General features: G+C 40.3%; 1 protein-coding gene across 1 annotated transcript in view; it reads left to right on the forward strand.

Moving 5' to 3' along the window:
- Positions 1–57: 57 nt before the first annotated feature.
- The window catches only part of ADCYAP1 (adenylate cyclase activating polypeptide 1 (pituitary)), a 45401-nt gene continuing 17621 nt past the window's right edge, over positions 58–27837 (forward strand). Inside the window, exons 1-2 of the mRNA XM_010006924.1 lie at positions 58–261; positions 327–421. Of these exons, the coding sequence (XP_010005226.1) occupies positions 58–261; positions 327–421 (299 nt within the window). The remainder of the gene's footprint in view (positions 262–326; positions 422–27837) is intronic.

The raw sequence follows: 27837 nt of genomic DNA on the forward strand, positions 1-27837 counted from the left end.
TCCGCCTCCTCCTCCGCCTCCTCCTCCGCCTCCTCCTGCCCCGCACAGCGAGCCAAGATGGTGGTGGCGAGCGGGGAGCGGGGCTGGCGCTGCCCCGCGGGTGCGGGAACCGGCCCGGGCCCGGGTTCGCCTGGGGCCGACCCGGGCTTGGGTGGGGGGACCCTGGTCTGGGGGAAGGCGGGGGGTTCGGCCCGCGGTGCCCCCGCGTCCTGCCCTCCCGTGAAGCCTCTCTCGGCAAAAAGATTTCGGTCCTTCGGCGTGGTGTGGGAAAGGCGAACACAAATAACTTAAAAACTCCTTTTTTCCCCCCCACCCGGGATTTCCAGGTGGGCCGCGGCTCGGGCTCGGTACATGTTAATGTCTTTGCGTCGGAAGAGATGCGGGAGAACGACCGAGTCAGCGTTTGGCATCTAAGAAAGAAGTAACTGGTTTTGTGTCAGGATGGGCTTCATGCGGAAAGGTCATTGGGATGCCTTCAGAGTGGCGGACTGCAGGAAGGGGGAGAGAAAAGACAGGCAGCCCTCAAGAACCGAAGTTATTGAAGTTTACGTGGACAAATGGGCAGTTTGCTTTCAGCGTTGTCTTTTATGGTTTTCAGCTCTGCTAGCCCGATTTGGCACAAGAATAGCCTTTGTATCTCTTGCCTCTTTCTTCGGTGCCAAGGCTGCATAAAAAAAAATCGGTAGTTGAATTGATCACTAAATGTTAAATAATGTTTTTTTTAATCATTAAAAAATATTTGATACATGATGTTCAATGTATCTTCTACGCGATGCTGCGGAGTAAAGCCATTTGTATTTTTAAATTTAAGATAAAGCAAATAAACATATTTGGTTTTACAGGACCATAAAGACACTAAACACTTAGCAAAATATATATATATATATATATATTAAAAAATCCCAAAAAAGTTTTAGATTTGGAGACTCCTTACCATGAATCATAGCAATGTCATCCTGTTAGAGTGGCTGAGTTTATTGTGTTCCTGTTCTGCCAGGAGCCTAAATCACATTATAGAGAATTGATTTTTAATTGAGAAATCAACAGCAAGTTTTACAGATTGACCTAGGCAATGAATTACTTAACTGAGGAGTCTTTGCAGCCTGGTTGGAGCCCTGGGTCTGCCAGGGCTTAACAGCACTGACTGGGCTTACAGTGGCCTTGGGTGACAGCAAAGTTTGACCTCCAGCAGCAGTCTTTTTTTTTTTTTCCCTGTACATAGGCAGGCATTGCTGTGTGGTTGCTTTTACAGCCCAATGGTAAAACTTGTATATCTGACAAACCGAATGAGCCCCAAGTGTGTTGTAATTTTCATTATCTTGCAGAGTTACTCATTTTTCTTGAGAAATTTCCAGCTTAGGGCTTAAGCTGTGTAGTTAGAGGGATGTCACTGTAATTTGACTTCTAGGTTTCAGGTCTGGGCTGGATGGGTTACACAGCTGTCCTGTCTCCCCACACCTGGCTGTGCCTGTGTGGCACTGGAAAGCCATCACACCTCCCTCTCCTCTTGCTTTCTTCCCTTTGCACCAGTGTAAAGAATGAATTGGTGGGTTTCTGAAGGACTGGGCTATTAGCCTTGGCCTCTGCCTGCTGCCCAGTGTCTGTGCATGCTATAGGCTGCCATAGGCAGCGCTGGGGCTGCCCCAGTGTTCAACTCTGGGCAACTGTGGAGAGACTAGCATGCTTAATTTCAAGCACAGTGTGATTAAAATAGCGGAGCAGTTGGGAAGAAGACAAGATGACCAGTCTCATAACTGAGAACAAGCTTAGACCCACACCATATGGGTGTGAAAGAATAGATTAGGGAGTCTGGAGTCGTGGAGGCCAGACATGCTTTCATTGCAGTGGAAAAACTGGCTGCTTCTTAAATTGTCTTGCACTTGTTACTGGCAGTCTGAGTGTTCCTCATTTCTATAAGGAAACATTGAACAGGTGACTTTAAACCAACAATCTGCTGTTAGTTCAGCCCATTTAGTCCTGCACTGGAGGAGACTCCGGTGTCATTGCCACCTTCTTCCTGCGAGCCAGCCTGCAACCTGCTGCCAGGTTTTACCTAAGTAAAATTCCCTTAGGCTGCTGCTCTGCTGTTGCTGAGTGGGCTCAAATCTGTTGCATCTGTGAGTGCCATGAGCCGTGCAGCTGGAATGACACGGCTTATTATTCATTCAGGAGGCATCAGCTGTAGCTGGCACCTGTCTCAGCCGAGAGTCAGCTCAGGCCAGTGCCTGCTTTTAGGAATTTCACATCCCTTTTACTCTAATTGTTTAAATGAAAATGTTTTACTTTGCACAGGAAGGTGAGGGAGGAGCTGCCTTTGTATGCTTTAGCATGGCTGGAATGTGGTATGAGTTGCTACTGCTGTAGGGTTCATTGCTGCCATTTGCTGGATATAGTTTCCCAACTATCCCTTCAAACAGGCCCAGCATTCACTAACTCCCCAACTGTGTTGAGTTTTCAGTTATCGTAAACCTCGTTTTAAAGATTTATGCAAATAGTGTGAGCAGAATGCCTTCTTAAAGATAGTCTATCTTTTAAAATTATCATCTACTTGAATTAATTTCTACAGACGGTGATCATTTTTACAATCTTTGATGTTTTGGGGTTTTTTGTTTCAATTACTAAATGATTAGTAGGATGAAGTAGATATTACACCAAATGAAGGGATATAATTTAGGGACATAAGGGGGGCATAAGAGCAGGAGAGAAGAAGGAACAGAATAGAGATGGAGGAAGGCAAACTAAGATATTTCAGGCATCTATGTGGGATCACTGATTTGTGATTGATAAAAACAGGTGTGTCCTGAGATGATGAAGGAGATGGGCAGATTGATTTTTCTGAAGAGCTTTATCAGTACATGCCAAAGATTAAGCTGTGGTACACATTATAATAACTTGGAAACATTGAGACATTCTTGAAGACACTTGGTGGGATCGTTCTCCAATAAATCAGAATAAACAGAAAAATATTATGGTTTCCTACAAACAGTTCTTTCTTTTTCAAGAAATAAAATATTTTGCTGGACCCAATTCATTAATTTTGAGAAGTAACTATGGTAGCCAAAGCCTCATCCTAGCTACCAATTACTCTTTAGAAGTGTGTAAAGTAGTGGCATTTTATAGCAGCATCTCCCAAAATTCATGGGCAAAGTTCCTATTGTTCATTGTACTGTGTGATCATATTACAAAAATAACTTCTTGGAACTAATTAGTATTAGTCACATGCTTACTTTTAAGCACTTGCATACATATTTTTAAGGATAGTGAGTTGAACAAAGCATAGATGCTTCTTTTGAATCTGAATATCCTAAGTGTAAGTTGAATAAGTGGGTAGTTGTTGCTTTGTCATGTTAATTTCTTCAACTGAAGCTATTAATAAAATAATTTATTTTTAAAAGTGAAATGTCTTCTTTGGGCATTATGCAAATTACATACGAATATAGTAGTTCAGTAAGGTAATGGAGTGCTATGTCACTGCATGATGGATCTGTCATTGTTTCCTGTTCTGAAGCAAGTATTCTATTCAAGCTTTGTGTTAAACTTAAAAATCTTTCATCACAAATGTCCCGTTTTTCCTTAAAATGATTCTGCATCTCCAGACGTCCAGGATCTTTATATTTGGTGCATACATCTATTTGCAAGATTACATACTCTGTTCTCCCTCTAGTAGCATTTCTGTTTGATCTGGTGTAACATGACAAATTACGTACGCAGATTATACTTTTAGCAAGTGTATGTGTGTGTGGGGGTTCTTTCTGAAAAACATTCATTCAAAAATTGTTTTTGAAATTATTGAAAGTTACTTTTAAAAGCATGTTAGACTTTATCTTGGAAAACCCTGTACGTCCCAACCTGTTGCTATTTACATTTGTGTCACATCCAGTTATATCAGACACGCTGGATTACATTGTATAATGAAAGCCGTATTGCTGTTCTCTAATCTTTATCTCTTTATATCCGATCTCCTTTGAATTGCACATGAGTATTGCTTATGGTTACTTAAAATAACTACTGCTTTTGTTTCAAGGGCAGTGCTATATAAGACAAACACTTAACACTCAACCCAGCTTTGGCAGCAGCTACCCATCCTTTATCTTTGGTTCTTGCATGATTTCACTTGGAAGATGCACTGTATGTTAATTTTAATATTATTTTTTTCATCTAAATTTAATTTTTGAAAAATCTGAAGCATGCGTAATCTTACATGTCTTGTAAAATTTAATGCACGTACCTGGGCCACCATGCTCTTCTGAGAGATGTGAAACATATTCTCTCTTCCTACAGAGTGGCTCATTTACTGTTATTCAGAAACAAAAGGGGCAAACAGTAGGAGAAAAAGAAGTAGATCTGGTAAAGCTGACCTGAACTAACTTTGATTTTGACATCGTTGCTAGAGTCATTCATACCCTTTAAGAGACTTCTGACCTTATCCACTAGCCAATATAAAGGAGCAATTTCTGCTGACTTTGGGAGACTTGCACAGGTATGTGTTGATTATACTTATTATGCTGTTCTTGTACATTGTGGTGACTGATATTACTGTGGAATAAATGTTTAATGATTTTACTAGCTACAAAACACAAGTTAATACACTATTTAGGGAGCTCTGCTAGGGGTTTCTGCATCAAATGATCTTATTTCCCAGGGTACCCTGCATTTTAGCCTTTGAATACACATGCTGTTGCAGCACTTTTATGCATGACTTCATAAAGCTAAGCCTGGTGAAGCAGAATTCAACAACTTTCTTCTTACAAAACCCTCAAAACTAAATACGGAGTCTTAATGTGGCCCAGTGTGACCAACCTTTCCGAATCAGTTTCTCCTCTGTCCACCCCATAATTCTCATCCCTACTGTATTCTCTGTATTCCTACTGTATTCTCTGTCTTCTCCTCCCCCTCATCATTGGTAGGTAGTTCCTCCACTCAGTTTTGCTCGAGTGTCTTTATGGTCCTCTCTTCTGAGCTCCCACCCTGACTAAAGATGGACAAATTCCTCATGCCTGTGTCAGTGCCCTTTATTATGCATTAATGCTTAACAGATTTGAATTTTCTGTACCAGGTTGTTATTCTTGCCCTAATCTTTTGAGGATAATTGTCACAACCCTGGGCACCAGAAAGCCTTCCTTCTTAACTTAGAGATGAATGTGGTGAGGTTTATTATTCTGGGGGTAGTTCCAAGAAGAAAATCATGCCCTCAGTCTGGGATGCCAGACAAGTCCTTACAGTGGAGCTTCAATCAGGATGGGGTGGTTCACTGTCATGGTGTTCACTGTTAGAGGTGGGCATAACTGTCCTGCTCCATTTAGAGATCTCAGATCTCTTGACAACATCAGATGTGTGTGTGATTGTTGGTTGGGGTTTTTTTCCCCTCAGGATGCTCTGTATCTTTGCTCTTTCCACCCCCTCTTCCATTTTCTCATTAACATTTTTTCAACTGGAGGTAACAGTCCCCTCAAGTCTGCTGGCATAACTACAACTATAGTTTTTGGTTTTTCCTATAGTTCTGCAGTTCTGTCAACATGATCTTAAATCAGCTTAAGTCTCCTGATAGTTTTCTAAAAATTGAGGTTATGTTGATGCAGCTTCGCTAGGGAGTGACAGATGCGCAGTTATGCTTACTGAGATGAGGAAAGAAATGACAACATAGGGATGAGACCAGTGATTTCTTATCCCACCTCAGCTGCAACCAGAACACTCTGAATTTTCTAAATTTTTATAATTTAAGAAACTCCAGTGTGATTGCATTGAAAGACAATGAGTGAATAGTGGTGGTGGTGAGTAGGGAAGACGAGATGGCTCTGTTTTCCTGATGTTTAACTGTTACCTGCCTGTGTGTGCATCTTTTTCAGTTCCCACCTGCTTCAGATATATACCTGTTTGCTTCCTTATGGCTTTCTGCTTTGAGTCCCCTGAAGCAGCTACAAACTGTTCTATTCTTCCATAAGAATCTATGCCAGGAAGAATGAGAGAGTCATGAACAAGGCAGCCAAGGTAACAACTACTCAAGAAGAGGCACCTGTGGAAAACCCAATTTTTAAAATCTGAAAAACATTAAGAGATGGAAGAAGCCTGGGTTTATTAAAAGCAGGCTTTCCTGTGGTTAATGATTGCTGATTCTGTTTGTAAGAATTTTCAGTTGCCTATAACCATCCAGCTTCAACTTCTTAGGCTAAGATTGTTCTTGGCAGTTGCCTGACTCACTGCTCTGGCAGTTGCAATTTGAAAATCTGCTGCATTCTCATGTTAGAAGAAGGAACTTTGCCAGCTAATTTGTAGAGAAGCACCTCTACTTTTAAACTGGGCACCGTTGTTTGAAATCTAGCAAGTCTCCCATGCTGGTGGCAGGGATATGCCTTTTGCAGTATCTGTTCATAATACATCCATGTCTGACCTGGTGGTAAGTAAGCCTCTGCACAGCCTTGCTTCACACCTAGGGGCTTAGTAGATTTAAGGTGAGTTCTACAAAAATTTTATCTGCATGTTCTCCCACAAGTCTTACTGGCTGAGGAGGCTGAAGATGCTCCCTTCAAGGCTTCAAAGGCTAAGCCAGCATTTCTTTGCAATTAGGTAGGAATGCTGAGCTGGAGTGGACCTCCCACCATGCAACAGCTATTGTGGGAAACTTGTAGCAGCCCTTCCCTCCTTCACCCCTTGTTTACAGAAAAAAAACACAACATACAGGAATGAATAAATAAGGAAGAACCTGCTTCCGAATTGCTCTTTGTTCTGCAGGCCTCTGATTTATCCTTCTATTTTCTCATTTTACTTCTTGAGTGTCTGGCTCTCAAGGGGGAAAAGGAGCAGAACCCAACCTGAGTCCCCTTCCATGAGTGCTGAAGCTGGTGATGATATAACATGTCTGGGCTGCTATAAATGTTTAGGAGAACTAAGCACATATCATGAATTCAGAATGGGAAGCTTTAAAGAGGACAATTTTTTCATTTTTTTTAATTTATTTTTTTTAGAATGGAGAGCTTTTGCCAACATACATTTCTCCAGATTTTCAGTTGTTCTAGGGAAGAGCTGGCTGGCAGCTCAATATTCTTTGAATATTCAAGAATTGATCCTGTTGTTTCAGAGAACTGTAAAACTTTGGAGAGAATACATAAAAATAGTTGATTTCTTTTAAAAAAGGACATTGTATTTCTCTATTTTTTCATGTTTCCTACATTTCATTGAACAGTTTGTGAAAGTCAGATAAGATTGCGTAGCTGGTATTTCATTGCTCATGGAATAAATAGTAAATGATGGGATTTAAAAAAAAAACCTTTATCATTCTCCTAATAATAATGAGGCAATGTTAGCTAATATGCAGATAAATGTAGCTAAAGAAAAGAAGAAAAATACTAGCTAAAGAAAAATATATGGCATTAAAGATCACATTAGTGTGGCTCCCATGCTACTTCTCTCTGCTTGTTTTTCCTTTCACTTTTGACTAAAGTGAGCTTTTCCAAAGCACAAGAATTTGCTTGTCCTGCTTCTCGTTCCTTCCAAATAGAGCCTATTGAAAATCAGACTGTCTGTTCTACATAGTCCCATATTTTTGCTTTTGTTTTCTAATTGGGAAGAAAAATAAAACATGGAAACTTCAAAAATATTTTGGTTTTGAAATGTGGGCTTGGGATGTATTTGATGCATCATCATAACACAGCTAGAAGGGACTCTATTGTTCTGGGTGGAAAATGTGGTCCATTCAGGCACCCCAGATGATTGGGGCAAATGAGAGACCTAAACCATGACCAACTAATGATGAGTAATGACAAACCATCCTGAAGGAAAACATTTAGATTTGCTTGGGCAGTTCAAAACATTTTGGATTCTTTTTTATTTTCCCTAAGGGATATTACATTGTTTTGGCATAACCAACTTCTTCCTGTGGAAAAAAGTCAATATTACAGAAACTCTTTTCTATTAAAAACCATGAACAGAAAATTCTGGAGCAGCACTACAGGAAAGCAGACAAGCCAAAACCAAGTGCATTTGAGAATGTCCTCCCTAAAGGATCTTAGGCTCTCTCCAACCTAGCAATGAGAATTTTACATGAAGGTAAGTATATTTCATAGACACTAAACATGATGAAATTAATGTGGCATAACTTACTAACTTGCTTCTAAAAAATAGGCACAAACCTCTTTTTAACAACAGTAGAATCACAGACTCACAGAATGGTCTGGGTTGGAAGAGACCTTAAAGATCATCTAGTTCCAACCCCCCTGCATGGGCAGAGACACCTCCCACTAGACCAGGTTGCTCAAAGCCCCATCCAACCTGGCCTTGAACACTTCCAGGGAGGGTGTATCCACAGCCTCCCTAGGCAACCTCTTCCACGGTCTCACCATCCTCACAGTGAAGAATTTCTTCCTAACATTTCATCTAAATCTACCCTCTTCAAGCTTAAAACTTACCCCTCGTCCTATCACTACACACTCCTGTGAAAAGTCCCCTCCCCCCAGCTTTCCTGTAGGCCCCTTCAGGCACTGGAAGGCTGCTAAAAGTTTTCCCTGGAGCTTTCTCTTTTCGAGGATGAACAGCCCAAACTGTCTCAGCCTGTCTTCAAAGCAGAGGTGTTCCAGCCCTCTCATCATCTTCGTGGTTTCTTATTTTGGGCAAAGATATGGGGCATGGTACTCTTCCTGAATTTTTAGGATACAGGTAGCTAGAATAAAATACTAGGCCATTTTATAACCTTGGCATTATAGAAGTGGCCATGAGTCCCTGACTTTCTAGACCAAATGGCCATGCCAATGTCTATTTTTCAGGATAAATTCTGCTTTACATGTGACAAGCTTTGACCTGGCTGCTTCTGTGTGAGGGCAAGTTTTGCCTTGATAATAGCGGTTAGAAGACAGAACCTATTATTTCCCAATACCTAAGTTTGTTACATGCTTTTTTGAGTATAATAAATGAGTAGTTCACTGGGCAGAAGTGACCAGCAGACCAGCCACTGTCAAGCATTCTGAATTTCTATCACCACCTGTCCAATTTTAGTTACACTTGAGCCCAGTCTGTTGTGCCAGATGCAAGTGTGATTGATCAGATAATTGATCAGAAGGCACTGAGAGATGAGGAGTGCACAGATTTGGGTGGCATGGGCTGAAGGGACCAATGAGCAAGAAGAGCAGAGCAAGAAACCAATTCAGGAACTACATGGATATTTGAAAATGCTAGTCCCCATGGTCAGTCTGTTAGGTGTTTTCATAATAAAAACTACAGTAATACAATAATGTTGCTAAGCCAACATGCAAAATGGCTACTAACAACTCTGAAGTTCATTACACCTCAGAGAATGCAGGGTGAGCTATTCAAAGGCCAAAGGTCATTTCAGATTCATTCTGGTAAAATCAGAAAATTCTCTACTTGCTGCATTATGTTTCTTGGAACGTTTGGGGAGTCAAATTAAAATGGAAGAGTGGATTTCATAGCTGAGGGCTTCCCTTTGGAGCGTTTGTGGCTCTTCACTAGCCCAAAGAAAACAAATTACAAATGGATCCTGCTGAGGTTTGAAAGGTATTTCAGTCAGCATCACCTGACAAGCAGTGCTGTTTATGAATACATTCAGTGTGTTTCAACATACTTTTTCTCGTCTTTCACTGCGCTTGATGAGGGTTGGCTTTTTTCTGTAATTGTTTTATTAGTCATTTATGTAGGCAGCTAGGCAGCTGTTGCTACAATCCATTTACTAGTTGTGGTTGGCTCTGGATTTAACAAAATGCAACTGCACCCTCTGGTGGAAAAAGCAGAGGTGTTCCAGCCCTCTCATCATCTTCGTGGTTTCTTATTTTGGGCAAAGATATGGGGCATGGTACTCTTCCTGAATTTTTAGGATACAGGTAGCTAGAATAAAATACTAGGCCATTTTATAACCTTGGCATTATAGAAGTGGCCATGAGTCCCTGACTTTCTAGACCAAATGGCCATGCCAATGTCTATTTTTCAGGATAAATTCTGCTTTACATGTGACAAGCTTTGACCTGGCTGCTTCTGTGTGAGGGCAAGTTTTGCCTTGATAATAGCGGTTAGAAGACAGAACCTATTATTTCCCAATACCTAAGTTTGTTACATGCTTTTTTGAGTATAATAAATGAGTAGTTCACTGGGCAGAAGTGACCAGCAGACCAGCCACTGTCAAGCATTCTGAATTTCTATCACCACCTGTCCAATTTTAGTTACACTTGAGCCCAGTCTGTTGTGCCAGATCCAAGTGTGATTGATCAGATAATTGATCAGAAGGCACTGAGAGATGAGGAGTGCACAGATTTGGGTGGCATGGGCTGAAGGGACCAATGAGCAAGAAGAGCAGAGCAAGAAACCAATTCAGGAACTACATGGATATTTGAAAATGCTAGTCCCCATGGTCAGTCTGTTAGGTGTTTTCATAATAAAAACTACAGTAATACAATAATGTTGCTAAGCCAACATGCAAAATGGCTACTAACAACTCTGAAGTTCATTACACCTCAGAGAATGCAGGGTGAGCTATTCAAAGGCCAAAGGTCATTTCAGATTCATTCTGGTAAAATCAGAAAATTCTCTACTTGCTGCATTATGTTTCTTGGAACGTTTGGGGAGTCAAATTAAAATGGAAGAGTGGATTTCATAGCTGAGGGCTTCCCTTTGGAGCGTTTGTGGCTCTTCACTAGCCCAAAGAAAACAAATTACAAATGGATCCTGCTGAGGTTTGAAAGGTATTTCAGTCAGCATCACCTGACAAGCAGTGCTGTTTATGAATACATTCAGTGTGTTTCAACATACTTTTTCTCGTCTTTCACTGCGCTTGATGAGGGTTGGCTTTTTTTCTGTAATTGTTTTATTAGTCATTTATGTAGGCAGCTAGGCAGCTGTTGCTACAATCCATTTACTAGTTGTGGTTGGCTCTGGATTTAACAAAATGCAACTGCACCCTCTGGTGGAAGCTAAAAAGGTCTCTAAAAAGGTCTATTTTGGTCTCCTGGTACAGCCTGGTTCATTTTTTCTGAACAAGTCAAATAAAAACAAACAGCAGAAGTGTCCTGAGTCCACAAGCAACAAGGCTTCCAGGAGAACTTCCTGCAATTTAGGAATGTCTGAACTCGGACAGCCTTTGAAGACAAACTTCCGTGGGGAAGGCTTTCAAAGGCACCATGGAAAACAATCCTGCCATCTGTTTTTGTGGGGATCCCTATCATAATATGTTCTTCAAGAGAAACAGAGTTGGTATGGCTATATCTGTAGAAACAGCACATTTACAACTAAGTTTAAGGACCATCGTTCAGTATTAGGATCCAGCATGGACTTACAGTTTGTGTTCATTTATGTGCAAATCCACAAGCAGACATACCTGTTTCCCTGTATGCACTAATGGAAATAGTGCATGTTCTTGAAGGCAAATATGCTTGTGAAGGGAATGGGTTAGGCCATGCATTAAAGGTTTAACTTTGAACACTTATAAATCTCGACATGTTAGTTTTTTTCCCGAAACTCCTGTGGACACTTCATTTAAAATAAGTGCATTTAAGTTCACTAACACATTTGTACTCTGGTCTCTGAGAAGTGATAGAAGGGGAAGCAAGAACTCCTCCTACTGGTGAAGCGAGTAAATTGGCATGTCCAACCCCTGCTATGCAGTATAAGGGCTCACAGGGAGAGGCTCATACAATATTTCTCTTACTATTAAAAAAAAAAAAAAAGAAAAAAAGATATACAGAAAATTAGTTTTGCTGCATAAAACCCTCAAACTCTTTTTATTTTTAGTAATTTTTTTATTAATGCAAAAACAAGGAGTTTCAGCCTAAGAGAAAATAAGGGAAGTACAGATTTTTCAGAAATAGTAATTAATCATGTTCTCCATAAATAAAGACTGATAAAAGGATAAAAACACCCCAAAAGTAACAAGGTGTTTGTGAAAATAACACTTTTTACAAGTAAATTTTAAAGAAATTAGACTAAAAAAGAGTATAATTTTATTACAAAAAGTATTCAGATGGATTAAACTCCCATGTAAGCTGCAGCTGGTTTGTATGGGCCACAGTCCTGCTATCCTTTCTCAGAGCAAAGAATTATTCCAGAGCATGCTCTTATGTCAATTAGAAACCTGGAAGATTTTGTTTGCAAATTAAATTTCAAAAAAACAAAAAAGTAACTGTTACACAGCATTTGATTCTATGTAAAGTTTAGTGAGGTGAGTTGATTTGCATTTTCATGCCCGAACATGTTCTTGCGCTGCCCGCATGTCTCACTGGGCTGTGCAGCACAACCCATCTGCACTTCTGGAGGGGGCAACAGAATTCAAGATGCTGGTCGTGTTTAAGGAGCCCTGGTCAGATACCAACATTGCTTTACCTGTGACTGGGCTTCTGTGCTTTCTGAAATTCCACAGCTATCATCACAGTGTTTAAAATTTGTATTTATACTTGATTCTTGGTTGTGGTTTTGCTCTGTGCTTCAAGTAGCCCTTTGCCATTCTCAGGCGGTACGTATTCCTGCAGTCAGTAAGATGGCACTTTGCCCCACGTGAGGACATGAGCCTCATTTTAGCATCTCTATTGGATATCTGCACTTGTCCTACGTGCTGTACTTTGTGTATTTCTGGCACAACAGCAGGACGCCTGGCATGGTGCCAGCTGACCCAGCAACCAGCTATGGTTGCAGGTCTCCAGAGGGGGCAACTCCCACGGCTGGGCCAGCTTTGTGCTGTGGGCTATCACAAAGGGAAAGAAGTAGGTCAAGTACTCTCGTGACTGTTGACATTGTCATTTTCTTATGTTTTTCCCCTGGGCATGCAAGTACACCCAGGTGGACGGGCAAAAATAGTTACATGCACCCTCATATATGGGAAAGCCTCTTCTTGGACCTCAGCTTTCATCTCTTCATGCTGCCAAACGCTGAAGGCTGCCTTTTATCATGCTTCAATCATGAGAGCTTGCTCCTTCTCTGAAGTCAGTATGGATGTGAAGTTTGTGCAGCTGCATCCCTCTTTCAAGTTAATTATATCACTCTGAGCACTTCAGCCCTGATCCCACACTGCAGCGCCTCACGCCTGAACCAGCCTGCTGGTTTCCCTGGGCGCCTGCCATGGAGGTTACCTCCCTGCTGAAATCCTGGCATGTTACCTAGTCCTCTGTGATCTTCAGCTTCTTTCAAGCTCTCATACCCAGAATTCGTCACTGTAGCCATGCCTCATGTCTCTGCATGATTTCAGCTGATTGTGAGTTTCCCTTGGGGAAAGGAGCACTTTCAGTCACATTTTAAAAAGCCCTGCTGCTGAAAGCCAAAGATCTACAAGCAGATTCAACTATGCAAAACAGTTCCATAATGAAAGCCATTCTTTTGCTCCTAGTACTGGTCCCCCAGTTTGTAATCCTGAGCATCAATATAGGATAAAACCCCACATCCCTGATCTTCTCATCCTGTACTCCAAATGTATGCCATTTCCAACCCTGGCTTTTATAAAAAGTTGGCTTTGGCATGCACTTGGCTTGAGAAACTCAGGAAGGAAAAATTTTTGGTCTTTTCCACCCGGAATCCATTAACCCAAACCTAGCATGGCTACAAAGCAGTGATCTCCAGTTCTCTCAATGCATCTTAGACACACCCACTGTGCCCACCCCACTCTTTCACAAGTCTTCTGGCTTTGGCAAATCCACAAAACCCCCCGGATCTTCACTGAGAGGCAACTTCAATCCTACCACATACCCTATCCCTCCTTCCATCTTAAAAATTAACCATGGATCTCTGCTTGTGCTCCAGTTAAGGCAATTGAAAATTAACCTTTCTCTGCTAGATGCAGTCTTTCCAAATTTTGCATGTGTCGCTCGTCCCTCCCAGAAGAAGCTCTTACCTAGCACCATGCACCTCCCAGGCACTAGGAATGAATGTGACCCATTGATCTCAACATTGTCAGTGAATTTTAGCTCTAATTGTAATCCTGGCTGCATAATGGGGCCCCAATCACGAGGTCCTTACATCTGAACATTGCCTTTTCTCACAGGAACCCCAGCTCTCCTCCTCATGGATGCTGCAGGATCTTGGTGAATTTCTTCATTTCTTGCTGTCAGAGAAGTGCGACAATGGCTAGGGATGGTGGGTGTGAACAGAGAAGGGTCAGTTCTGAGCCTAGTGGTGCAATTAGGGTAAAGATTTGGGTTCTGAAAAAGAAAGCATGAACATTTGTGTTTCTTGTCAATTCCTACAAGAATCTAAAATGGGAACTACTACTGGTAGGGAGTGTTTTGAGGTAACAGGACAGGATAGGATGTGGGTGAGGGCTGGAGTTGCAGTGAGAGGTTCAGAGGGAAAGGGCTGATCCAAAAAGGCAGGAGGGGAGGGAGATGCAAGCTACAAGTGCATATTGAACTCTGAGCTCTAATTAAATCTAGGGTTAGAGTTTGGCCTTGACTCAGAACTTAACAGGGCTGAGGAGTCAGCTGCTTGTTGGATCCAGGAGATACACAGAGTTAAGCTGCAGACTGACCCTGGTAGGGGAAAATAGCTCACTGTTTGGGCTGGTGTTGGAGGGGGTTGGTGGGTTATACGTGAACCCTATGGTTGGGTTAGGGTTAATGTTACAGTTTGGTTCATGGGGATCTGAAGAATTCAGGAAAATTACGGTTCTTTCAAGACTTGCAGGACTTTGATGAGGAATGAAGCAAGGTAGATAGCTTGATCTATTCTGGGACAGAATAAAATTAGTTTTATGTCAGGGATTTGAAATTACATTTGGGTTCAGGAAAATGGAATTGTAGGGTTCATTTTACTGCTGAATTCTGCCAGGTGTACAGGAAAAAAGCATGATCTGTGCTAGCAAATAATTTATGGCTCATTCAGAGTCAATTAGGAATTTCTAGCTGACGGTTAAGTGTAAGAATCAGCACACAGGGCTAAAGCACTCAGTTTACTTCAGGTGAAGTGCAGCAGGTGATTTCAAGCAAAGGAATGATTTATGCTTAGTTCTACAGTTAGTTACATTTAAGTTTAATTACAGCAGGGCTTAATTTATTTCTACTTTCTGCTAGCTATTGTATTTTTCGGAGAAGGAGAGATTAAATTGGGCAAAGCCAGTTTTGATGAATTCTAAGCTAGAATTGGTTCTGAGTGAATATATTCTGTGACTTCATCAGAAAATACTGAAGTTTTCTAAGGTTTTAGTCAGATTCCAGGTGTGCAGGCTAAGACCAATAGGAAAGACAAGCACACTTACACCTGCATTAAAGTGTGTGTGCAAATCAAGCATTAACCAGCATTCTCAAGATCCCATACACACACATATATATGCCTTCATATAAAGAAGTGGGCACACACATATAGACATATATATGATTGGTTGTATAGACTCTAAGAAAGCTGAGGAACTAAGGCATCACTATGGGAAGGTTTCAGAATATCATAATGTTTCAGCTCAAGGCCTAGCTACCAATTTTAGCAAAGACAGAAGACAGTGGCTACCACTCAATTAAATTCTCATTAAGTTCTGTAGTTACTATCACAGAACTCAAGCAGCAGTAATTACCATTTTATTTATATAATTTCCATAGTTAATTTGAAATTAAAACACATTTACTTGTCTTTCTTAATATTCTGAGTTACATCTCCATTTACCAATTTTTTACGATAGGTAAGGAGTATCCTATATAATTAATAAATTGCATAATGCACATTGCATAGAGGAATGCAGTAACCTATGCCATTATACAATACATTTTTGTGGCTAGCTTGGTTTGGTATTTATGGCAAATACTAGTGGTCTTTCAAAATTGTTGAATCAAGAGCTCATGAATAGCAACTTAGAAAAGTGCTTAGAGTAATTATTTCATATTATAGTATTTCATGGTACACTTTGGAGTGATAGAATTTCACAGGCAGACCACTAACAGACCCTGGTATAATTTGGATTTCTTATAAAATCTTTACTCAAAAGCCAGTAGGCTTTTTCTCTTGCCTTTTTTTTGGTAACTACTTATATTCAACAAGAGTTGGATCCTACAACCCATAAAGCTGTCTCACCAACCTCAGTGGTGCTGCTCATGAGGGAAAATACTGTTGAGGAGAACATACCCTTTAATAAAAAGGAATGTGACTTGCAAAGTACCAAAGTGAAGTCACACCCTTCTCACTGCCCAGGCACTTCTGCCTTCAAATACACCATTGCATATATCACATGTGCTTGTCCTGAAGAGCTAAATAGCAGACAAATGCATGAAAGAGAGTGGAGCCCTTAGACACCTTTAAATTTAGAGTAAGAAGCAGCCTATTGCTGGGCTAGGTGCTCTAGTAGTAGAATACAGGGCTTGTTAAGGAGGAGGAACAATCTAGCCTCCTCTGTGCTTATGCTGGCTCCAGTTTTAAGCACAGTCTTTGGGAGTTATGATTTAGGTCAGCATTCCCAACAGCTGAGTATTCCTTAAGGCTCCTTCCCCAGAGCGATTGCTGCTTGAGGAGCTACTGCAACAACTGCCCTGATGCTGATTTCAGGTGGGAAGCCAGATTCAGAAATCTGTGCAGCCAGATTCAGAAATCTGTGCAGGCCTACTGATCTAGTACACCATCTTTAATCCTGAGAGCAAGGTTTCCTCCCTGCCTCCCTTTCTGTGATTTGCTTAAGTCACTGGAGTTCTCTGGTCAATTTGGACAATGCAACTAATATTACTTTTTTTATTCCTCAGCCTTACAGGCTGCAATTATAAATTATAAATATCAATTGAATGACACACTTAAAAGAGTGTTTAATTTAATATAGCCAACACTTTCAGTTTTAAGAACTCATTTCAGTAGGAGTGTCTGCCAGCAGAAGTTAATCTATGAGAACAAAAATATGTTTTGTTAGAAGTTTCGTTCAAAAATCCCCCAAACTTCAAACTTAAATAAGTAAATAAAATCTTTGTTTTTTTTCTAAAATAAATGTCTTTAATTTCTAAATACAAGTTGTTGATTGTTTTTTTTTTTTTTTTTGTTTGGTTGGTTTTTTTCTTAATGAAATTTTTAGGAACGAATATTCTCAATCTGACTTGCTTTGACTTCAAAGTGGACAATCCAGTTACATTACAAGTTACAGCCAATTACACTCCTAAAAGGAGAACCGACACTAGAAACAGAGCAGTCCAAGGGCAAGTCTGCCCTTTAACACAGCATTAGAGCACACATGAAGAAATGCATTAACTAAAACTTTGGCTGCATGCTGAGGGCCTCATTGGACATGAAAGGAAGCCATGAATGCAGGCTCCACGCACAGTGGGCAAAGACAATAACCAGTATTGGACAACCTTAAAAATAACTGCAAAAAAAAAAGCCTCACACTGACTATGTTTGCACAAACCAGTTCATGCCTGTTCTTCTCTCTCTCCTGGAAATGTTGCAGCTCAGGAAAGTTGTTGTTTCTCTGCAAGTCACTGTATTTCACAGGAGATTCTCAGCACCTTTTGTCTCTCAGCCTTTTGGTCTCTTACTGCACTATTTTTAAACTGTCCCTGTGAATGTTCACAGATTGTGTCAGTCAGTCTGTGCCTCCAAGGAGAAATGTAAGCAGCTTTTCCTTCTTCCTTTTCAAAGCTGGCCATTGCTTGCTGGAAGGCTGTTCTCTTGGGTGGGAGATGGAACATTCATTGGGAAACTCCTCTCAGGTGGTTTCCTAACAGCTGCTTGGTGTGATGAGCTCTTTTTTTTACTACTGCTCTGAGAGGAATAAAATTTTTGCAACTTTATATAAACTTTTATAGGAAAATAATATGAGGGTGTCATAAAATTTTAAAAATCCTTTCCGTGCTCCAGACCTGTTGTTGATGGAGATACTGGATCAAGCGAGATGAATGTGAGTCGACTTTCCTACTAAGCGTGTGTAAGACAAACGGTGCAGTTGTCCACCTCCCCCATCTGTCTGGCAGCCCTTTGCTGTTTCCATGGTTTGCAGGAGACATCGTGTGGTCAAAAAGCGGAATCACAGAGCGTTGTAGAGCACAGACTTCTGAGAAGAGTAATCAGACTCCCACTGTCTCCCAGGGATTTAGTTTTCTTTTCGCTGCCAGGGAGTAAGAGGAGTAGAAGTTATTTATCTATCTGTTTGAAAGGGCTTTTTTGAACTAGGGCAGACTGGCTGATCTGGGGCAGAAAGGAGCTTTGAGGCCCTGGAGACAACATATGGGACGCTGTCAGCCTTCTGTCTAGGAAGGACCTATGAAATCTGCTGCAGCTTGCTTGAAGTCAGATGTTTCTTAGAGGAGGTGATGGACTTGCTAACTGTGTGTTTGCCTGCTTGCAGCTGCCTCTCTCCAGCATGGGACCCTGAAGAAGGATGCTGCCAAGCATGGAAAAAAAAGGTGAAGCACAACAAAGGACAGTGCATTCATATATCAGCACAGTATTTTTCCTGTGACACCCTGAAGTTGGACATCATTCAGCCAGTCACTTAAATATCACTTACAAATACTTGTGGAATCAGGATGCTCCCCAGCACTCATTCCAGATAAATACAGAGGGAGGAACTCCAATTAGGGAACCTGTTATGTAAAAATACCTCTTTAGGGAAAAAAAGTGGATTAAAAAAGCATGAAGAAAAGCAAGAAGAAGGAAAACAAGAACACCACAGGGAAGAAGAAAGACAAGGCTGCTTTAGATGTTTCTGTGATTAGTAATAGGCATTTGTCTCTGATGGCAGTTACAATTATCACACAATGATATAACAGCACTTCTCAGCTGGCCTAGCCTATTGCTGTGGCAGGTGCCATTCAGATACACATAGAAAATGACAGTACTTTCTTCCAAGAGAGTATCAGCTATGAGATGAGATAAAGCAGATGAATGAGAAAAATGTATGGATTGTGATGGGGCGACGGAAGACGTAGTAGCAGTAATGAAAGGATGGGTGAAATTCTAAATTTATCACCATATCATGCTATGCTATTAAAAAACCTCATGAGAGAGCAGAGAAATAATGACTGTTCATGCTAGGTGAGTTGGGAACAATAGTAGCAGCAAAAGGTAAGTCCTAGAAGATGGGTAACAAAAGAAACCATTCAGTAGAAGCTGTCTCAGGTCAGGCAGCCTGGTAATGAGACCATATAGTAATTATTTGTTCATGGGCTATTATCCATGGTGAACAAATCTGATTCTCGCAAGTGTGCAGTGAAAAAATTAATAACCTTCCAGACTCCATGAAGTCACAGTTTATTAACAGAGCCTTGTAGAAGATGGAAATTCCGTTTGGCAAAGGACTGGCCACTTGTCCTTATTAGCTATGGCTATTTGTGAAGCAATAGCTTCACAAATTCTATGCAGAAGGGTGTTTCATAAAGGATTAGTGTCAGGTTGACCTAGATATTTCACTTTGAGATGTGGACATTTTAGATTTTATAGTAAAATGTAGAATTAAGTGAAGAGTCCTTTTAAAAAAAACAACACAAGAAACATAAAAAGAGGAAAAACAACAAATCTCATAATATTTCCCCAAGTGACAAAACTGCATTTTGCAAAATTTTCACAACTTTTCTCTGTGGCCCTCCTTTGGACCCTCTCCAGTCTGTCCATCTCTTTATTGAATTTTGGGGACCAGAACTGGACACAGTACTCCAGAAGCAGCCTGATCTGTGCTGAGTAGGATGATCATGACTCTAACTATGCTAGCAATGCCTCTGGGTTTGCAGCCCAGGATCTGATTTGCCTTTTTTTGCTGCAGCAACACACTTCTGACTCTTGTTCAGCTTCTTGTCCACCAGGACTCCCAGGTCCCTTTCAGCAAGGCTGCTCTCCAGCCACACAGATCCAAACCTATAGCAGGTGTTTGGTGATTTTAAATTTCTGCTGCGTTTGCCTTTCTTGGTTGCTTAAACAGATGGGAATGGCTAACATAAGATAAAGACTTGTGCAAACCAAGATCTGTGTCTTCTGAAATGCTGTTTGTGCTTGGGGCTCCAGCAGAGGCTGGGCTGTGGCCTGAGACATTTTCTTTAGCTTGATTCTCTAAGATTCTTGGCCATGGTCTTCTTTCTAGCCAGCTCTAATGTTGAAATGGATGGCCTAATACATCTGAAGGACTTTTCCAGGCCTTGTCCTTACTTGCCTACACGTATCAATGTAGGCATGCACTGTTCTTGTATTCCTTTCTAAGCATCTGCTTGTAGCTGCTGTTGGATGTAGGCAAGCAGGTCTGATGGACTGCTGGTCTGAGAGAATACAGCAATTCTTATGCTCTTGCATCCCCAACTCTTATGTCCTGCAGTCCCAGGGACTTCAATCTGTATCCTATGTCAGAGGCAGGCTCTTCAAATGTGGGGCTATATGAATTTTTGCACAAGAATTCTATGCAGAGCAGTTTTTGTAAGAAAACACAGAAAATAACAACATCTGTGTCTGATGCAACTCCTCCAGTATCTGTTAAAGCAAATACCAGAGTGCTCCTAGAAAATCATAGAGTCATAGAATGGTTTGAGTTGGAAGGGACTTTATAGATCATCTAGTTCCAACCTTACTATATGGGCAGGGGCACCTCCCACTAGAGCAGGTTGCTCAGGGCCCCATCTAAATCAGAGCTGGGCATCAAACGTACAACTCAGCAGGCTGCTATTAGTCTCTGCAATTTTCTGCAATGAATCCCTCTCATCAAAACTTCATTGTAGAGTAGGGGAGAGCCTAGATTTTGACAGCTGCCATTTGGTGTTGGTGATTCCTTAAAGACTTTAATTGCAAACCCACCTGATAATTCCTTTCAAACCCATAGTCAACAGCTATCACATGAGAACAGTGAAATTTCTGCACAGGAGTTTTCTCACAAGAGACCAATTGCTAAGGTACTGTAAATATTGCTAAAACCAAAGGCCTGAGACCACAAGGACTGTACTAATCCTTGGCAAAAACACACTTTATAGATATATGTCTGTTGATACAAAAAAACCCTGTGAATCCTAGAATAGGAAAAATGCTTAATTCAATCTACAAAGTAGCAGCAGTATTGTACGTATTCAATGTGTACAGAAAATAAGCCAGCTGATTATTTGTACTTTGCCTGAAAAAGAGACTACTGAGGGACTAATTTCTTGTAGTATTAAACATGGTTTAAGTAGATTTGACCCCCACAGATCAATTGCTGTTTTCAGGAACTGAATACCACATGTGACATAAAAGCATTCCCATGGGAAATCTATTCTTCTCTACCCAAATATCATTATCTAAAAATGCATGAAGATTATTTGCATAGAGAACTTGAAGAAGATATTTTTCAGCTATTACAATGCCACTGGGATTAGCACTTTCAGAAGATACTATTTTTTTCTTCCTTTTATTTTTCTTTTAAATAAAAGAATAAGTCAAACTCTCACTCTGGATTTTATTTTGCTTTTCTTTTTCTGCAGGTAAGCACTAGCAAAATGTTCTGATTTCACAGTTTTGTTTTAATGCAAGGGTAACAAAGACAATCTTTCTTTTAGGAGTGGGAGAAGCAAAATGCAGTTTGGTGGGGTTTTTTTGTTTGTTTGTTTGTTTTTTGTTGTTGTTTTTTCAAACTACCACTGCAGGCTCATGCTGCAGAATACACATGTGGTTAGATACTGTATAAGAAATATGGATAAGATACTGTTCCTAGCTCTATAATGCAAAAATACTTTGCTCTTAGCAGTACTAGAAATAGAAATCAGAAATATAATGTGGTAAGGACCTCAGTAAATCATCTAATCTAATTATGTGGTATACCTAGGCCACTGGCAAAGATGTTTGTCAAGTTATTTGTAAATGCCTTGAATGAAGTCCCTCAGCATTTCTCTGCCCCATGGTCCTGAGACTCGTTGTCTTTCCAGCTACAAAGTCCCTCACACACCTAACATAGCTAATCTTCGCTGAAAATCAAAATGATGTCTTAATGACCTTCTTTCAACTGGTCAATGGCACTCATGTTCCACCAAACAGCCCCATACTCCACCTGCAAATGCAGTCTTCCTTCTTGAGAAGGGGGATGGTGGGGCAGCCCCAGCCCCAGGCATCAGGGTGCTCCCTGAGGATGGGGACAGGCCAAGACTGGGTCAGGACATGGGCCTGCAGGAGGGTTTGGCTTAACAGGGCCCATGACCAGGCAAGGCAGGGCTGAGGATAGGCTGGAGACTGGCCCTGCTGTGGCCCTGGGGGGTGAGGTGGTGGTGGGGCGAGTCTGGGGCAGTGGGCAGGGACAGACAGGGCTGGCAGTACCTCAGGGCCATGGCACTGCTTGAATTTTCAAGCTTTCCTGCCTCTCCATCCTTCCCAGCTAGTCACAATTCTAGCATGGAAATCTGGTGGATATGGGGGGCTGACCCTAAGGCTCTTGATATTAATCAGTTTGATATCATCTTTCAGCATGAATGCTGCATCTAGTGCACTGTTTTTACGTATGTTTTGTAAGGCAGAGAACTCGATTTCCATGGACAGGAAATGCAATCCCTTTCAGCGCAGAGTTGTCAACGAGTCAATCCAACTTTGAAAAACATGAGGGACACTTGTTCAAAAGCTCTTTCTATGTGTCACAAGATATAGAGAGCTGAAAAATGCCATGGTGGCCAAATATGCTTATAGGCATATTTTGTCTGAGATGGGTCACATTTCAGTAGTGTGCAAGATGCTGGACCAGCAGCTGCCAGCAGCTTGGCAGCGTATGTCCTGAGCACACCTGAAGGCATGACACTCACCTTCATCTCAAAATTGCCTGTATACTACTCAGATATTGTCGCTTCCCCATAACTTTGCATGAAACACTGCTGAAACTAATGTCAAATGAGGAGTTCTTCAGGTAGTCAGGAATGAATCCTCTCTCATTTCTCTCTATTGCCTGGATAATTTTTAGGTTGTGTCAGAGTTCTTTCAGGATTTTGCCAGGATCTTTGGGACAAGCCATGAAAAAGATACCAGTTTAATATTCCTGAATGTCTCCACACCTAAGCCAGGAGTGTACCTGTTTCTTTCACCAAACAAAGTGAAGTTTGATCACCTCATAACTTCTTTGCTTCAGTATTTGGCTAGATGAGAATGAAGAAGTGAAACTAAACAACTGAATTCTCCCTTCTGCCTTGAAACAGAATAAGTTAGAGAACATGGATCAGAACTTCCAGCAGTTCCTCCTGCCCACTGATGTGGTATGAATCACAGTCCTTCACTGCCTTTGAAAGCGGAGGCTGAAGAACACCACTCATGACTACAGGGACACAGTCCCCTGGGTGAAAGCAGAGACCCTCTCTCAAAACTTCGTTCTTAAATTTCTAAAGTTGCAAATCAAGGTGAGACTCAGTTTTCTGTCAGCTGGCAATCAGTATTTTTTGCTCTTGTCTCTGGCTTTGATATTTGAAGTGAACAGGGAATTGTCTAAACTCCAAGCTTGTTTACATTTACTTGAAAATAAGAAATCTTCCCTTTAGAGACTTTTTTTATGTCTGCAAAGAAGTCTATTTTCTTCCTGATGTCACAAAAGTAATTTACCAGAACAAGATTATTTTTTTTTCCCAGAATGGTGATGCTTAATCATTTTAGGCAAGTGTGGGAAAGAACTGTGATGTGTCCTTAGTTTTGTAAAGAACCATTAAGCTTTGGACCTATTAGCTTGTGTTTAGAGGTTTCATTTGTTGCTCTTTGTTGTTATAGAATGAAATATTTATTAAAAAAGGAGTAACTGTTAACTTCCTTCCATCAGTAAACAAGTGCCTCCTTCACCTTATGAAAATAAAGGATGGACAGTTCTTCAATTAAACAACAGTGGATACGTGAATTTACTGAACATATTTTATGTGGAAACTGAAACATCTGTTCTGCCTCTTAGATTCCCTCAAGGAATTTCTCTTTTAAGCTGTCACAGTTTTACATTCTGCCAAAGATTTTATTTATCACTCTGACATGTTCATGGTTACTAACCTGAGGTCCATCCAAACTGTACCAAAGTAACTATGGTAGCTGAAGGATTTTATACTTCATTTTCTATCTTGAAGTTTGTAAGCATCTGTTTCACAAAAGTATGTGCAGGACTTATATAAGTAATTCTCTTGTGCCCTTTCTAGTTAGACACATACAGAATTAATTCATTAATAGTGTCTGATTTCCTTTTAGGCATTTCTGTTTTATGATTCTTTATGTCTTTTTTTTATTATTATTTTTTTTTTAAATATGTATCTTCCATTTTAATATTAGCTGACATTGCTGTAATATTTTATGGGCTTTTATTGTGCAATTAAGATAAAACAGTAAAAAAAACAACAAGAATGCTAACTTCACAGAGTTCAGATGCTTTCAGCACATGCCCATATCAAATTATTTCTTTACTAACATGTTATGATGTATCTGTTTCTTCTGTATGTCATTGGATGCATCAGTTTTTCACCTACTTACTAAGAGACAGACTAGCAAAAGGATTCAGCACACACCCAGAAAAACATAATGATTTTCAAGACCTTAAAAACTCACCTTTGCAGGACTTTAGTCAAGATTGTCAAATAAACCCACCGCCCCATTCCAAGTGCATGAAAATCGGGGTATGTCTTCCAGTGCACAAGTGGGAAATGGGTATTTCTGAGAGTCTGTTCATATGCGCTTTTCTTCTACATTAGGCTCCTAAAATACAGTGCATAGTCCTGAAAGGTGACTTATAGTGATTTGCAACACAGTCAGAGTAAGTCCTGGATTCCACTGAAAAATCTGTTCCCTAGACAGGAATCGCCTGAAGCTCTGACAATGTAAGCCTGTATTACATCTGACTGATTTCTGGTAGGTAAATTAATAACATTAACCTTTCATTAGACATGGCAAATGACTCTATTGTGTAAACTCCGATTCTGGTGACACACCTGAACCTGACCTTTAAAACACCTACCTTTTCAGTTGTGGCTCTTTCTCAGTGTTACCCTAAATATCACTATTTGCCTTTCTAACTTTCATCACCTTCTTCATTGCAAGTGTTTTTGGATGGAGGAAATGGGAACTGAAAATTGAGCTGGGAGGAAACTGAAGAATTATCTCAACCAGAGATAATATTGGTCACTTTAGGGAGGAACAGTCCAATAGCATCAAGGTACATTCCTTTCTTTGCCTACAAAGAAAACCACTTCACTCACTGCATCAGACTTCTAAGAACTTTTCTGCATTCTTTTCAACTCATACACCTTGGCTAAACTTTCAAGGCATGAAATATTAGTGGAAAAATCAGCATATTAATTTTTTTCCAGATTCCAGGTGGTCTAAATGTGGAAGCATGTGGAAGCATGTGGAAGAAAATATTGATATGCTCAGTTCTCATGTTAAATTTTGCAATTCTGCTTGCTTAGCTGTTTTCTTTTCCCCTCTCTCAGTATCTTCTCTCCATAATTAAATTAAGTGCAAATAGAAATGGTATGTCTGATCTTTGAAGCACACTGTACAGAGAAATACCTTCTTTTGGATGAGAATGTACTGCACTGTCAATTCTTCCTCCTCTTTCATCACATTTAAGGACAACTGATTTCAAACTGCTTCAATCTGTGTCTCTAAACAATCATTTTCTCAGGAGAATTGGGAAATGTTGACTGGTATAATAACATACATTATTGTGATGGTATTGGTTTCTTTAAGTCTTATTCTTCATCACAAATTTGCAAATAGAGAGACAGCATCAGATATTTACAGCTTCATAGAACTGATTTCATTTCCTGATCTCTCTTGCTGCTTAGTCTAATATTTTATTTTGCTTATCACCTACCACTCATGCCCTGTGTACATCTACCTATGAGAAAGGCCACCTAGCTCCCAAACCTAGTTTCATGTGTCAGTTAACCACAATTTTTGTCTTGACCAGAACACCATACACTGTGGATCTAAAATGAACCACGAGGAGCTGGATAAAAACAATTTGGAATAGGATTTCTGTTGTGTGGAGTTCATCCACCTGTACTCACACAGGCACCTCTAGTATCTCAAAAAATAAATTATAGATTTACAGAATAATGTCAAGTTTTTATGACAGCAGAAATCTGAGTATTGAGAAGGGACTGTTGATTCTGTCATTCATGCATCTGCAAATGTGCTTCCTTCCTAATTTTACCCATATGCAGCTGCATGTTCTCCCTAATTAATGAATTGCCCTCAGGTTACTCACTCAGACATATCTAATCTATCTCTGTCCAAAATGACTAAACTCCGTCCTGCATTAAAGATGTAAAAGGCCAGATATTACTTTCTTGGTCTTTCCAACTAGCAAATCACTGCTTACTGCGTGGCATTCTCTCCATGTGGCATTCAGGGTGATTTCATTACCTTAGGGCTGAAGCTTTCAGAAATGAAGTAAAACATCTACTACTAAAGTTTCTCAGTTTGGATTCCAGTACAACAGAAGAAAAATTCAGTTCAGGTTTAAGCTTGTAATAATGCCATGAATGCAATAAAATGTGTAAGTATGCAGTTCTTTCATCTTTAAAGCACTTTATAAATATTAACCAATCTTTCCTGAGAACAGTATCCAACTAAAATTATTTGATTAAGATGAAGGTTCAACATATTGCTACAGAAAGGTATTTTTTTTCAGACCTTCTAATATGAAAGTGTGTGCAATTAGCATATAAAGTGAAATATGGGTAAGTACATGTCATCTTTAATACCAGCTGACCTCTACTGAATTAATAAAAACAAGGATATAATCAACTTTCATGTGAATTTTACTGTTCTTTTCTTCCATTGATTTTGTTTCCTCCTTAAGGTCTCCAAGAGGATTTACTAGCTCATAGGTTAAAAAAAATATATTTAAAAAATCACTTCATGCCCTTCTGTCTGCTATGAAATAAAGCATCAACAGCACTTGATAGGCTGAGGAACTGGAAATGATAGTGCTGAATGTGAATTCCCCACAGGAATGCAAGCGGCAAGAATGCTTGTTTGTCAAAGTTGAAGGGAAAAAAAATGTCCATACAATCTGACCTCTCTTTCAGGTCTGAATAGTGCAAGTAAAGTAGTTAACACCAGAGTAATACTGTGGGTTAGATTGCAGGCACAAATTTGGCCGGAGATATTGAACTTGCATTTAACAGAAAACATTCCCTGTGATCTCTAGCTGGAATTTGCCAGTGAGACTAGGCCTTATCAAACCCCAAACCATAAAAAATAGAAGAGAAAAAACTAGTTGTATACTGCAAAGCAGTGTGCTGAAAGAAACATAACAGCAGACTAGGAGATGTGGAGTTTGTCTATCACTTTGAGACCAATTTCCCTGTATAAAATCACGAGGGAAGCAATCTCCCCTTTGCCCACAGTTTCTCATCCATGCCTGTCCTCTCTGTTGAGATTGTGATGCCTTTGGACGAGAGCCGTTTCAAACAGGTGCATTCAGTGCCTGGCACAATACACTGCCTGTACTAGCTGGTACATTGTGACTTGATCAGAATCTGAATAAAAATGTGAGAGGAACACTGAGAAACTCTCTGTCAGTGTAATAAGCTAATACTGGAAGAACATTTTCTGTTCTTCTTTTTGGTTTGGAATGAAGTTAGAAATGCGAATGAAACAAAGCTATTGCATATTTAGAACACTTAAGGATTTTGCTGGTTTCAGAAGTTTACTTTTCAAGCAGCCTTTGATCAAATCACATCTACAAGATAAAACTGGAACTTTTTCTTAAAAATAGAAGAGTTCTGGTAAATGGTACTTTGAGAATACATACTTTTTTTTTTTTTTTTAATTGGAAATAACAATGAAAATTACTTATTTGAAAGAAACAGATGTGATACTGCAGTGCTCTTCTGATTTTTTAACTACTTTCCTGCTCCTTTTGTAAAAGGTGCCTTGAAAATCATAAACTGCACAGCTGGCATGCTGGTAGCCTTGTTTTATTACCCCTCCTCACTGGCAATTCCAAACTGCTGTTACTGTATGCCATACTATATGCTGGTCACCACTGTATATTTCTGATTT

Source organism: Chaetura pelagica, unplaced genomic scaffold, assembly GCF_000747805.2.
Source record: "Chaetura pelagica isolate M959 unplaced genomic scaffold, ChaPel_1.0 scaffold109, whole genome shotgun sequence".
In the NCBI taxonomy this organism is placed as follows: Eukaryota; Metazoa; Chordata; class Aves; order Apodiformes; family Apodidae; genus Chaetura; species Chaetura pelagica.